This window comes from Phycodurus eques, chromosome 21, assembly GCF_024500275.1.
Source record: "Phycodurus eques isolate BA_2022a chromosome 21, UOR_Pequ_1.1, whole genome shotgun sequence".
Taxonomy (NCBI): Eukaryota; Metazoa; Chordata; class Actinopteri; order Syngnathiformes; family Syngnathidae; genus Phycodurus; species Phycodurus eques.
Genome location: NC_084545.1, coordinates 3113213 through 3127272, shown reverse-complemented (window position 1 = coordinate 3127272; position 14060 = coordinate 3113213). Strand labels below are relative to the sequence as shown.

The 14060-nt window shown below is 40.1% G+C and overlaps 2 protein-coding genes across 6 annotated transcripts; one reads left to right on the top strand and one right to left on the bottom strand.

The window, feature by feature from the left end:
* Window positions 1-132: 132 nt before the first annotated feature.
* Window positions 133-6149, bottom strand: LOC133396678 (ADP-ribosyl cyclase/cyclic ADP-ribose hydrolase 1). Of its 2 annotated transcripts, XM_061666769.1 has the most exons (10): window positions 6041-6149; window positions 5799-5929; window positions 4681-4801; window positions 3966-4092; window positions 3114-3249; window positions 2956-3038; window positions 1917-1990; window positions 1743-1835; window positions 881-967; window positions 133-810 (listed from the first exon to the last, which is right to left on the bottom strand). In XM_061666769.1, exons 2-10 carry the CDS (start codon window positions 5815-5817, stop codon window positions 660-662), a joined length of 891 nt encoding a protein of 296 aa, XP_061522753.1. In that variant the 5' UTR covers window positions 5818-5929; window positions 6041-6149; the 3' UTR covers window positions 133-659. The 2 variants fall into 2 exon arrangements, with proteins under 2 accessions (XP_061522753.1, XP_061522754.1); XM_061666770.1 differs by having other exon boundaries at window positions 4681-4785; window positions 5799-6149.
* A 954-nt stretch (window positions 6150-7103) lies between these two features.
* Window positions 7104-13641, top strand: LOC133396275 (inositol monophosphatase 1-like). Of its 4 annotated transcripts, none has more exons than XM_061665925.1 (9): window positions 7104-7505; window positions 7627-7708; window positions 8124-8257; window positions 8355-8459; window positions 8625-8670; window positions 9900-10008; window positions 10145-10209; window positions 10997-11148; window positions 12778-13641. In XM_061665925.1, the coding sequence occupies exons 2-9, from the start codon at window positions 7646-7648 to the stop codon at window positions 12986-12988; spliced, it is 885 nt and encodes a 294-aa protein (XP_061521909.1). In that variant the 5' UTR covers window positions 7104-7505; window positions 7627-7645; the 3' UTR covers window positions 12989-13641. The 4 variants fall into 4 exon arrangements, with proteins under 4 accessions (XP_061521909.1, XP_061521911.1, XP_061521910.1 ...); XM_061665927.1 differs by having other exon boundaries at window positions 9904-10008; window positions 12778-12985; XM_061665926.1 differs by having other exon boundaries at window positions 10101-10209; window positions 12778-12985.
* Window positions 13642-14060: the final 419 nt, after the last annotated feature.

Genomic DNA, 14060 nt, shown 5'->3' with positions numbered 1-14060 from the left:
CAATTGAAGTACTATGGAAAGTTGGGTACAAACACATATTATGTTGTCTGTTGTAGTACCATAATTGCCCTTTAAGAGGCAGCAAAGTACCACAGAGCATCCCGACACACAGGAAATTTGAAAAATGAATCATGAATTTTTTTTTACTTTATTCTCATAAAAATGACATCTATTCTTGGAGAGAAAAAAAATCTGGAAAAAAAATATTACTTTACTCTTGAAAAAGTACAACTCCTGGAGAAAAAAAAAAGTCTTGACTTTATTCTCTTGAGGTTACAACAATTAAAACATATATCTTTAGAAAAAGTGTACAGTTATCTACGGTGAATGGACTGAGAATTGCTATGAATAGCAAAATAAACATTTTACTTTCCTCCAGAAAATGTTTTATAATTGCCTATAGATGCCACAAGATGGCCCCAAAGCACTACTTTTCTATGAGGGAGCCATCCTGTGAACAGGCAAGGAAGCGCTGCAATATCAGAAGAGCGTAACTAATTCTTGAAGAAAGAAACATAAAAAAATACAACATTCTCATAATATTACAATAGTTTCTGCAGAAAAAAATCTAAAAAAAAAAACACATTTTCATACCTTTTTTTCTTACAAAAAAATCAACTTTACTCTCAAAAATATTTGAAGCAATTCTGAAAAGCATTTTAGAAGAAATTAATATTATTATCATTTTTCTGATTTGAGATTTGTCTTCTGGCAACAAAATCCATGAACCGGACTGCGGACAGGCTGTCCGCACACGTCCGGCACGACGCGTGTTCCGGTTTCCGGACGCACTGCAGGATCATCAGGATCCTGCCGACAAATTTTGGCAAATTAGGCCGGAAAATTGCAACTTGCGCGCTCGGGTGAAACGGTCGCTTACTGGTCGTTGTCCGAGCACGTCCAGCGGAATCCTCTAGACTGCAGGATGTGGATTAAGTCCACGACGGAACCCTCGCCGCAGGATTCTCTGTGGACCGAAAACCACAAGGAGAGTCTTCAAGCCGGGAATTTAGTCTTCCACATTTGCAGATTTAGTGGCTTGAATTTCAAGACTTTCAATTACATTAAAAAAAAAAAATTATTCATTGAATTAAATACATTTTAAAAACATGTATACAAATATTAAAAAAAAATACAAATGTATTTTAAATTTAATTTTAATTCAATGACACATTACCAATAAACTGCAAATTTTTGCAGGTGAGATTTCAAGTGTCAACTCAAATAGAAAAACGCATTTAAAAAGATAAATAAAACACAGGAAACATTAAAAGCTCACCAAAACAAAACAAAATGTTGAAAATTATTTCTTTAAATTCCATTTAATTTCAATTTTAATTAAATTTTAAAATTAATTTCATTTTAATTCAATTTCAAAAGAAACTATCAATAATTTATTATAATTTTAGCAGGTGAAATTTCAAGACTCAATCAAAAATGAATTGTAAAAAGTTAAAGCACAAAATAAACATTAAAACTTAACAAAACAAACAAAATTTTGGTTGGTCAAATTTCAAGAAATAAAAAAAAAAAAACTATGCATTTAAAGAAGTGAAATACATCACAGGAAACCCAAAGTAATAAATAAACATCCCGATATCGACACAATTTGTAATTTGTCCTCATTGAGTGGAATTGTGTCACTGCTTGTAAGAAAATGGGAAATGTTGACATTTTCACATCAGGACTATCAGCAGCTCACACATGAAATCATCTTCTTTATATGATTTAAATGTCCTCACATAAATGGGCCCTCCAGATTAGTCACCACTTTGATGTTGACGAAGTTCACCCTTTGCGGATTCAGATTGTCCAGCTCCACGCTTCCAAACATGCTGCAAGAAGGGGGGGGGGGGACAGCCACAAGTTACGCTAAAGGACTTGATGTTTAATGGCTTGTTATGAATTCAAGGGACCTGTTCCTGTTGAAAGCCTTCTCAATGGAGCCATTGAGCAGCACGGTGACGTTGCCGCACGCCAGTTCTGCGAACTGGCCGAAGACGTCAACCGGGGACCCAAAAGCACAACAACACGCGCTCAAAAGTAGAACACATTGAGAAACTAGAAGTCGTCTCATTTTTCCAACTTTATGACTACAATACTCCTTACTCCAAAAATATGTTTTAATTTCCAAAAAATCAATGTATTCTCGTAAAATGACAAGATAACCTCTTGAATTGAATTGACTTTCTTGGAGACTAAGATGTTTTATGGTTTTATTCCTGTAAGATGATAACATTTTTACGACCGGATTCTTGAGAGATCACGACTCTTTCTCCAAAATAAAACCTTTTCACTGGAAAATAGGACTTTATTCTCATATGATTACGACGCTTCAAAAAAAAAAAAAGATTACAATTATTGGAAGAGATAAAAACAACTTCACGCTTGCAAAATTGTGATCTCTTTTTGAAAAAGTATCCCAAGAAAATGTAAATGTATTCTCTAAAATTCCATCATTTTCCTAAAAATCGAAAATATAATCTAAAATATTGTATATAACTTTATTCATTACGATTACAGATCTTGGAAATAAATCATGAAAACGTTACAACTTTATTCTCATCAGATTATGAAGACATTTTTATCATGTTTATGACTCATTTCTCAACAAATATAATATATTTTTCAGGAAAAGAATATAGGATTTTATTCTCGTGATTTTACATCTTTAAAAAAGACAACAAAAAAATGGTTTGCTTTTTTTGGAAGAATCTGACCATTCCTGTAAAATTAGGACTCTTCTCTCAGAAAAAAATATGACTTTATTTTAACACAATTATACAGTTTAATCCTTAAATTGACAGCTATTTTCCTCAAAAGATACTCATATAAAATCAGAAGCAAAATTGTCCTTTTTTTAAAAAGAAAAATACAATATACAGAATATATATATATATATATATATATATATATAGAATATAGAGTACGCATGCTTGACAATAATAAACTCACGTTTTCGGACGCTTGCCTCCACAAGGAGTGCACGGGATGATTTAAACACGCCGACCATTTGGGGCACGAGCTGAAATCGAAATCTGAAAACAATCGAAATGAGATCGCCTTGCGTCGCGATTCGCTGCCTTCCGACCGTGTGACAGGAAGTGGCATACCCGCGTCTTCCTGTTGGCCACACCAGACGAGGTCGTTGAACATGTAGCCCGCCAGCGTGTCCTCCAGCGTCCGGAAGTGACGCGCCACGGCGGTGTAGTCCTGTATCAGCCTCTTGGTCTTGCTCCAAAACAGGAACTGATCCAGAAACCGTAGAGAATATTAACATTAGTCATATTTAGAGGTGACATAAGTACTCCAACTCTGTACCTTAGTACAAGTACAGTGTTATCAACCATTCGCGGCGGATACGGACCAAGAGCACCCGCTAATGGCAAAAATCTGCTTGTCATCGACAGCCGCCCAAAAAGGGTGATAATTACCCAAAGATGCCACATGATGGCAGCAAAGCACTACTTTTGTTGAAATGAAACTCCTCAACTAACTTCAAGCGTTCCTCTGAACCGAAATGCCACAAGAGGGCAGTAAAGCAGTACTTCTGTCGAAATGAAACTCCTCAACTCACTCCAACATACAGTAGTTCCTTGACACCAAGAGGCCACGAAATGCAAAGCACTACTTTTGTCAAAATGATCATCCTCAACATACTTCCTTACCTTTCTCTTTTTACTTTAAAAAAAAAATAAGTGTTTTTTTTTTTTTTTTTTTTTTTTTACATCGTCGTTGATAGTAAAAAGTAAGTACAAGCCTATTTTGACAAAGTAAGAAGTAGTAAGTACAGATATCTGCTTTCAAATACAGGGAGTAAAAGTAAAAAGTCTACAGAAAAATAAATACTTAGCTAAAGTACAGAAAAATCTACTTAAGTACAGCAACAAAGAATTTGCACTTAGTTCCTTCCCACCACTGCTTCTATGAGCGAAGAGTTAGCGGAGAAGAGTCGTGACGGTTACCCGGTCGCAGGCCCACGTTTGCGGCATGGCTTGGAACATGCGGCGGTAGTGCTCCGCGGCCACGTCGCAGGAAGCCTGCCGCACCACCGCCTCCTCAAACGCTCTCCAGATCTCCTCGCAGTCGTACCTACGTCGGCACACAGCGCCGCCGTTAGCGTCTCGGCACACGGGAGCCACGCGAGCAACCAGAGATTGCGATTCACGCAAAACGAATAATGCAAAGTACAGCCTGCAATTCACGCAAATAACATCGATAGAAATAGATTGGGACTGGTAGGTCACGTGACGTACGAAACTGTCGCGGGGATAGTTGCCATGTTAATTTCGGTTGCCAGCAGAGGGTGATATTGCCTAAAATGGCGGCGCCCTGAGTTTGCTGGAGATTGATGAGTTATGCCTGTTTAATTCTTATTCCACAAACGCACAACATTACTCATACCCAGAACACCGCGTTGTGATTCATGGTGGTACATGCAACACACCTACAACGGATTCTTGCCCGAAAAAATGCGTGGGTTTCCTTCCCCTTTAAATGCACGCATCCAACACACAAATACTACAGTACATGAAGCGATGACACTTTTTTTTTTAAACCAGTTTATTTCTTGACGTTCTCTTCTATTGTGTGTGTGGTTTTTTTTTTTTTTTTTTTTTTTTTTTACACGCGTAGTGTTAATGTACCACTGTAGACGTAACGGGGACATAACGTGGTTACCTCACGCTGGGGTTGACGAGTGTGACGTAATCGAAGCATCTGCCCATCACGATGTGTTTGATGTTGGCCGTCGTGCCAAACGCTCGCAGCGGACCGGCACACATGCTGAGAACAAGGAAACCTGTTCAAATCAACAAGTTGACTGTTATGGAATACAGCCGTACTTGGAATGGTTAGTTTCAGTCGTACTGTGACCAAGCTCGCAAATGAAAATGCAAAAAAATACCACTGTGCGGTATTTTACTGTATAAAAACCAACAGTAAAAAAAAAACAATAAAATGTAAAGAAATAAACAGTTTTTACTCAATTGCTACCTTTTTTCATTTCACATTCAATTATCTTTACTGTTTTTTGTTTTTGTTTTGTTGAGTTTTTTGCCTTTTTCACAATGCTTTCCGTGCCGCTTCTCCCATCTTTTCATGGACAGACGTCGGCATCTTGGGAATTATTTAACCGCCCTTGGCTGGCGTTACAGCTTTTAGCGCCGCCTTCTGTTTCAGTATACAGCGGTGCCTTGCGATCCAAGTAATACCGTGCAGCAACACATGTAGACAGACAAAATAACAATACTCACATGCGCATAGATTCTTTATCCTCTGCGAGAAATGCTTAAAATGACAGTAGTTTACTGGAAACTAAAAACTCGTATTTGTGTCTGTGTATTATACTGCCCCCTGGGGGACAAGTCACACACACCAGAAGGAGAAAGAATGAATTCATCATGATGCACAAACTATTACAGCGGTGATATTCTCCTTATTAAAAAACATTCAATATATATATTTTATTTTTTTGGAGGGGGGGGGGGGGGGGGCTGGAACTGATTAATCGGGTTTCCATTCATTTTAATGGGGGAAGATTATTTGAGATACTTGTATCTCAAGGCACACATGATGAAAGTAGTACACCCGTGCAGCTTGGCATAGTCGACTCCACGCGCCACCCTGCTCATGTTTTTCTATGATTTCAAGCTTTCATTCAATGGGCATCGTTCACGTTTCATACCAAGAAAAACAAAACACAACTGGCAAAATAAATACGGAAAATGCAAGCACAAAACACAAAAATGATGATGTTGTGACGTTAGTATAATAATAATAATAATCAATAAACTTACATGCTGTCACACTTGTCATTCCCACGGTGGTTTTGGAGTCGATCGCCAGGGTAACCCTCTGGTTTGCCTTCGGACGGATCGCTTGAGTCTGTGTTTTCGAACCCTCAGCGAGCAAACAACATGACTGAAAGCTAGTCAAAAGATGTCAACCTCTCAAGGTCCAATACTCACAATGCTCTATTTTGAAGCCAAACTCTAATTCAATGAGGAAAAAAAGCACATGATCGCAATTATTCCCTTACTGCTGGCTCCACGGTGATGCTCAACTGATTGGTCCCGAAGATTATCCCCTCCTCTCAGGTCAGATGCTTGAAGGTGCAGACACTTCCTCACCACACACTCTTACCAGGCAGACACTGGTTAAAAAGGACAGATGTTTTCCTCCAAGGCCCCACTTCCAAATAGTGCCTCCTCATGACTCCTATTATAGTGGCATGACAAATTTGCCGACACAACGGCTGGGCTGTGTGTTTGAGAGGAAAGCATGCCAGGTAGGAAGAAATATAATTCATGTAATTGGACAAGCTGGCCCTTTATACACTCTGTCACTGAAAGAGCCAGAAGCATTCAAAAGAAAACAAAAATGTGTGAGTTTGTGGAACCCAAGTAGCTGCATAAGCAATGCCTCACATAAAACTGGCAATCAATTGGGACGGGCGGCTTTCCCAAATACAGTATTTTATCTTTTTCTTTTTTTAACCATTGTACTTTACAAAATATATCTATTTTTTTAACTGTACAAGGACACATCCACACAGCCAGGTGTTGCTGCCACCTTCTGGATAGAAAAAGCATTAATGTCTGCTCTCACCTGTTTTTATCGTGAACACCATTTTAAAATGAAACAATATATTTTTAAGTCTTTTAATGCACGCTTTTGAAACTGTCACGACATTTGCTATTCGTGTTCGAACAATAAATGTTTTTAAGCGTTAAATGTTGACAGTGTTCTCGCCAATGAAAATGTTTAACCAAAATCATGTGACACGTACTGACCAATCTAAACGCTCGGCTAAAGCAGAAGCAGAATATTTTAAAGCGAAAGGACTCAAATAGCATATTATATAGTCATTTATGAAACCTTGAAACTTAGATGCGGACTTTTTTTTATTATCTTTTACTCAATCTGTTATAAAAGTAAACACGAGAGAGAACAACTCCAGAAAAGTCGACAGCACTCCAGCCAATGAACACCATCCATCCATCCATTTTCTGTACCACTTTATGAACCAATGAACAGGTAGAATCGAAATCAGGTGATACGAGATGACCAATCATAGCTTCGCACTAAACTGAACAGCTCACTATCTGCTGGAGGGAAACGCTTCACGTCGAGATTTATTTCATATCTGTAACCATGAAAAAAAAAAAAAATCTTTAAGCGTCTGTTTTATCATGACGATTAATGCCAATTTTAGGGACCGTCAACAACGTAGATTAAATTCCAGCCAATAGAAAAATCGAATGAACATCATGTGATGCAAGCTGACCAATCGGAGCACACACAGGGACAACAGCGGAAGCTGTCGGAAGTGTTTTGTAGCCAAATGACTTTTTAAATACTTTGACTGGAGAAAAAAAGGGAAGAGCTGAATTGTCGTTAGATTAATTAAAGACTGTCCATCAAACACTCCCAACTTTCATTGGGTTGACGTTCCGTGGTGCAGAATTGTTGAGCCCCTCCTGCCAGAAATTCGAACTAGACAGGTTTGTCTGCTCTTCTCGGATATTGGATGCTTGTCTCGCCCCCCTCCTCTGCACACTACATTGATCTCATCGCAGCTGGCGCTTACACAATCTTGGCGTTTTTTTTGTTCTTGTCTGTCAGGAGAATTTGAGTGACAGTGATGAGTGATCCGTGGCAGGAGTGCCTGGAGCACTGCGTGGAGGTGGCCACACAGGCCGGCAAGGTACGTTGTTTAAAAAAATAAATAAAATAATATATATATATATATCAAATTAAATCACTTTGTTTTGGCTTGGAAATGTACATTTGTGTTATTCTGCAGTGTTTTCTTTTGGGGGATTCAACGGCGCCAAAAATATATGCCCCCCCCCCCCCCCCCAAAAAAAAAAAACAACAACAAAAAAAACAAACAACACACAGGAGCACCCTCTGACAAGTTAGAAAACAAATGGCCCCTGATCAACATGAAATTGGGCGGCCATTTCTTCATCACACAACGCACGGAAAACTCTTACAGACCTGTGCTCAAAACTGAACAGGAAGTCCGCTACACAGTCTCGGTTCTGTGGTTCGGTTAAGGTTTGTTTTATGTGGTCTTTACCGCGCTCCTTGTCGCGGTGGTCCCGCCCGCCCGCCAGGTGATTCGCGAGGGCCTCAAGAGTGACATCGCCGTTATGCACAAAAGCTCGCAAGTGGACCTGGTGACCGAGACGGACCAGCGAGTGGAGCGGCTCATCATATCCTCCATCAAGGCAAAGTTCCCCACACACAGGTACGCTACTTCTACATCTCCGCATCAGGTGGAAGGCGTGTTGTGACCGTGTACGGTCAACCAAAGTTCTGGATCCATTTTGTCGTCCCTCTTAAAGCTTCATCGGCGAGGAGTCGGTGGCGGCGGGCGCCCCGAGCGTCCTGACCGACGACCCCACTTGGATCATCGACCCGATTGACGGCACCACCAACTTCGTCCACGGGTTGTTTTGTCTATTTCTGGCTTTTTAATTGGGCGTCCGCTCGACGTGAGACTAATTAGACGATGACCTCTGAATGGAATCCTCTTGAGTTTAACGCCGAAGGGAGTTCATTTAACTGGCTTTATAATGATTAATTTTCCTGTTTTGTGTGCATGTGTGTTTTAGCTTCCCCTTTGTGTGTGTATCCATCGGCTTCACAGTGAAGAAACAGGTACAGTACGCTGCACTGGTTGCGAGTCATATCGGTGGCACTGTAATTCCTTAATTGCTAAAATGATGTGCACCGAAAATGAAAAATGGAAAGGCAGTTGGTCCTGATGATATTCCTGTGGAGGTATAGAAGCATCTAGCAGAAGTGGCTGTGGAGGTTTTGACCAGCTTGTTCAATAGAATTCTAGCGTTTGAGAAGATGCCTGAGGAATGGAGGAAAAGTGTGCTGGTGCCCCTTTTCAGAAGAAGGGTCTTGTGCAGAGCTGTGGGAACTATACAGGAATAAAGTTGATGAGCCACACAATGAAGCTATGGGAAAGAGTAGTGGAGGCGAGACGCAGGACAGAAGTGATTATTTGCGTGCAACAGTATGGTTTCATGCCTAGAAAGAATACCACAGATGCATTATTTGCCTTGAAGATGTTGATGGAAAAGTACGGAGAAGGTCAGAAGGAGCTACATTGTGTCTTTGTAGATCTAGAGAAAGCCTATGACAGAGTACCCAGAGAGGAACTGTGGTACTGCACGCGGAAGTCTGGAGTGGCAGAGAAGTATGTTAGAATAATACAGGACATGTATGAGGGCAGCAGAACAGCGGGGAGGTGTGCTGCAAGTGTGACAGGAATTTAAGGTGGAGGTGGGACTGCATCAGGGATCAACCCTGAGCCCCTTCCTGTTTGCAGTGGTGATGGATAGGCTGACAGATGAGGTTAGACTGGAATCCCCGTGGACCATGATGTTTGCAGATGACATTGTGATCTGCAATGCAAGCAGGGAGCAGGTGGAGGAACAGTTAGAAAGATGGAGGCGTGCACTGGAAAGCAGAGTAATGAAGATTAGCTGAAGTAAGACAGAATATATGTGCATGCATGAGAGGAGTGGTGGGGGAAGAGTGAGGCTACAGGGAGAAGAGATAGCAAGGGTGGAGGACTTTAGATACTTGGGGTCAACCGTCCAGAGCAATGGTGAGTGTAGTCAGGAAGTGAAGAAACGGGTCCGAGCAGGTTGGCAAGAGAGCTTTAGGAAGACCAAAGAGAAGGTTGATGGATGTCGTGAGGGAAGACATGAGGGCAGTTGGTGTTCGAGAGGAGGATGCAGGAAATAGGCTTACTTGGAAAAGGATGACGCGCTGTGGCGACCCCTAAAAGAACAAGCCCAAAGAAGATGTGCACCGTAATTGCCCTCATGAATGTTTTTTCTCTAGCTCGCCTCTGATGTTCTCTTCTTCAGATAGAATTCGGCGTGGTGTACAGTTGCATCGAGGACAAAATGTACACAGCGCGCAAAGGCAAGGGCGCCTACTGCAACGGCGTTCCCATCAAGGTCTCCGGGCAGGAAGGTGAGGGTTGGCGTTTCCGCTTCTGATCAGCAGGGGGCGCCATCACCCCGGCAAACAACCCAAGCAACACCTCTTATGTTGCCTCGTGGCAGATCTCAGCCAATGCCTTGTGCTGACCGAGGTTTGCTTCAAAAAGGACCCGCAGCGGTTCGACGCCATGATGGCAAACCTCAGGAGCGTCCTGACCATCCCCGTGCACGGGTAATTACATCTACCAAGGAGCATTTGTTCCAGAAATCAGGAATGTACAAAAAAATAAAGCCCACTCAACTGGTTAGCATTTAACTGGGAATTTAACTGGGCTGAGGCAATCGGCAATGGAAGAATGCATGAAATGTTGAAGCAGATCTGGATTTGCTCATAATTCATCAGATACAGTGAAACTCCATCTATTGGGGGGACTTTAAAAAAAAAAAAAAAGTGTGAACCCTCCTTGCACTCTAAACACATGTAATCTTATTAAAACACATTTTTAAATATTTACTTGCCGTCTGTTCTCACACAATTCCCCAAGTAAGAGGCACAGCGTGCGTGCTTCAAGTTGCTTGTCGCAGTTGAAGTTATTGTGAAACTGACAAACAGTAAGAAGAGAAATGAACATTACCAGTATTAAAAATGGATGGATATTCAAACACCAAACTCTTCAACCAAACCATATTATTTCATCTAACAAAAGCCGGATAGCTTTGAAAAATGAATGAAAATCTCTCCCGGTCGACTTTAGTGCCGCCTCGCATGTTGTGGCACAATGTGGTTCTACACTGAAGGCGCGCAAATCAAAATGTTGACTGTGAAAACAAAACACTGCATTCATAAATGAAACATTCATTTTAATGATAAAATGGAAGAAGCAGTTGGTGCGGTGTCTTATGTTACAATCTAGTGCTGATCTACATTACGTTTGTCCGGCCCTGGCGGAGGTCTGCCAGGTGCCGTTGATAACGTGTGCCAACCTCACAACTTCAAAGCATAACTCGTCCACCCGCAGCATCCGCTCGCCGGGAAGCGCCGCCGTCAACATGTGCCTGGTGGCGAGCGGCGCGGCAGACGCGTACTACCACGCGGGCATCCACTGCTGGGACATGGCCGGCGGCGCGGCGGTGGTCACGGAAGCCGGGGGAGTCGTCACCGACGTGTCAGGTGAGGCACAATTTCACGAACGGTGTCTCAAATGGATCAGGCGTCTGTCCTGTCGTCACATGATGTAAAAACACAAATTGGAACAAGAGTCTGCAAAGAGAAGTTCTCAAAACAGGAAGTTGGAAGGTGTTGAAAGATTTGGGTAATCCAGCTTGGTAAACTTGACATCCTGTGTTGTTGCGCGACTACTAACATTTTCCAACTGCATCCAAGAAGTCGGCGCCATTTTACTGTCAAGATGTGTAAGTTCCTAATGGTGTTTGTTGTAAATGATTAGAAATGGTCATTCCTATCATTGTTGGCTCATGATATTTAAGCGACTGACGCGTGATCTGCAAATTCTCAATATGTAAATTATATTATTTCAAATATAAATGATGCGTTTAAACTAAAAAGATAACAAAAATGATACTACTAGAATCAAGTCATTAAGTATTATCTTTTTGGGAGGGATTTAAAAAAAAAATAATAATAATTCCAGGAAAATAATACCTGAGAAAAAAAGTTTTTAAAGTACCTTTTGTGTCTTGGAAAACATGAACTAATATGATTTTTAAAAACTACTTTTTTTTTCAAGGAAAATAATGTTATAATTTTTGTTGTTGAGAAAAAAGTTTTTATTATACTGTACATACATATTGTGAGATTTCTTTTTTTTTTTTTTTACCTAAATAAGATTAAACAAAAGATGTTTTCCCTCCAAAATAAGATATTTTTATGGATATATTACTATTGCTTTTGAAATATATTTCTCTTGAAAAATATGACTTAAATGAGTTTTTAAAAATAAATAAATAAATAATAATAAAAAGACCACACAAATGTATTTTCCCCCTTAAAAACAAGACTTTATTCTTGTAGGATTGTTTTTTTTTTTTTTTTTCCCTTTCAGTATGGCCTTTATAATCTTTAATTTTCCAAATTAAATGTTTTGGGTTTTTTTCCTTAACAACAATACTTCTTGTAGGATTATTATTATTTTTTTCCCCTTTCAAGTATGTCCTTTATAATCTGAAATGTTCCAATGGGGGCTTTCCAAATTAAATGTGTGTGTGTGTGTGTGTCCCCACCCCCCTTAAAAACAATACTTTTTTTATTGGATTTTTTTCCCCCTGCCCCTTTCATTACGGTCCTTATAAAGTGAAGCTTTCCAGCTGGGCCTTTCCAAATGAAAAGTTTGTCAACAAATTATGCAATGTTGTATTTTATACTGACACGTGTGAAGGGAAAACTTTGCAATGGCATTTACACCTCCCAGCCATAACATTAGGTATGCCTGCAGGTTCTAATGAGCTATATTTACCTTTATAGGGCAGTAATGATTCCTTTATTTATTATTTTACGTGATTATATTGAGGAACCACCTTCAATGCGTCCATACTGTTGCCCGCCGAGGACGCTGTCAACCGCGTGTGCCGTCACCAATCGTAATTGCGCACGTCTTATTCAAATGTGAGGTCAAACCTTGCGACGCCTCGGCGTGCGACACTCGACACGACGAAGGCCAAAGATCCGAGGAGACGGAAGCGTGAGACACGTGACGCGTCAGCCAGACTGAGCACCCCGCTCCTCGCAAAACGCTGACGCGCCGCTTTACAACCTCTCTCTCTCTCTCTCTCTCTCGTCCAGGTGGGCCGTTCGATTTGATGTCCCGCCGGCTGATCGCGGCCAGCAGCAGAGCGGTGGCCGAGCGCCTCGCCAGGCACATAACGGAGTTCCACGTCGGCAGGGACGACGCAGATGGCTCGTAAACAGAAAAAAACGTAACGCTTTGTCGCGCCTAACGAGCCGAGAGTTTGGCTTCAGAGGCGAAATGTGGCGCGTACAGCCTGAGGAGTAGGTTAGACCAGCAGTCAATCGTTTGAATTTGGGATGTTTTTACTCATGTTTTATAGGCGGGAACGCTCGATACAATCGAGGAATCGTGTGTGGAAATATTGTGTGGAAATATGGACAAATGGACACCGAGGGGAGGCTGGGAAAAGTTTAAAATGTTGACAATATCCGTTTTTGTCGATCCCAAAGACGAAGAATTGACTAAAGGTCTTGGCCAAACCCTTATTTTGCAATTTATTTCATCATTTTAAACAGCTCCCAAATGTCCTAATAAAAGAGCTCCATCTGTCAAAATACACCAAGGAAGACAAATTGCAACATACCTAATATCCCCTTTGGTTGAAATCATTCTGTTTTTGGGTGAGTCATACTGCCTCATGCAACTGCAGATACCTGCAGAGTTCGTTCATTCATTCAGACTGACTCAGTGGAAGTCTGAAATAAACTAGATCAGGGGTGGGCAAATATGGCCCAGTTCAGTTCTTTAATCTGGCCCACCGACCAATTGCATTATTAGTCGGTGAAATAATTGAGGCATTCATTCATCTTTTTTTTCCCCACCTAAATTTGGTGAATGAAAATATATTTAGTCATTTTTCTCATTGCATAGAATTGGTGAGTTGATTTTATTGTGAATAATAAAATGAATTTTACACATTTAAGAAAATTATCAATAGTAAGGGCAAATAATTATTGAAATGAATAATGGCAAATAATTATTGAAATGAATGTTTGACATTATTATTATTGTTATTACCCATCCATATATATATATATATATATATATATATATTATATAATATATATATATATATATATATATATATATATATATTATATATATTATATATATATATATATATATATATATTATATATATATATATAATATATATATATATATATATATATATATATAATATATATATATAATATAATATATATTATATATATATAAAGTTTGCCAGCCCCTGTCCAAGAAACTTGAGTGCAGTAATCCCATTTTTGCTGTTGAAATGTTCAAATTAGTTTTAGGAGCGGTAGTTGATTGATTGATGGATGGTTGGATTGATTGAT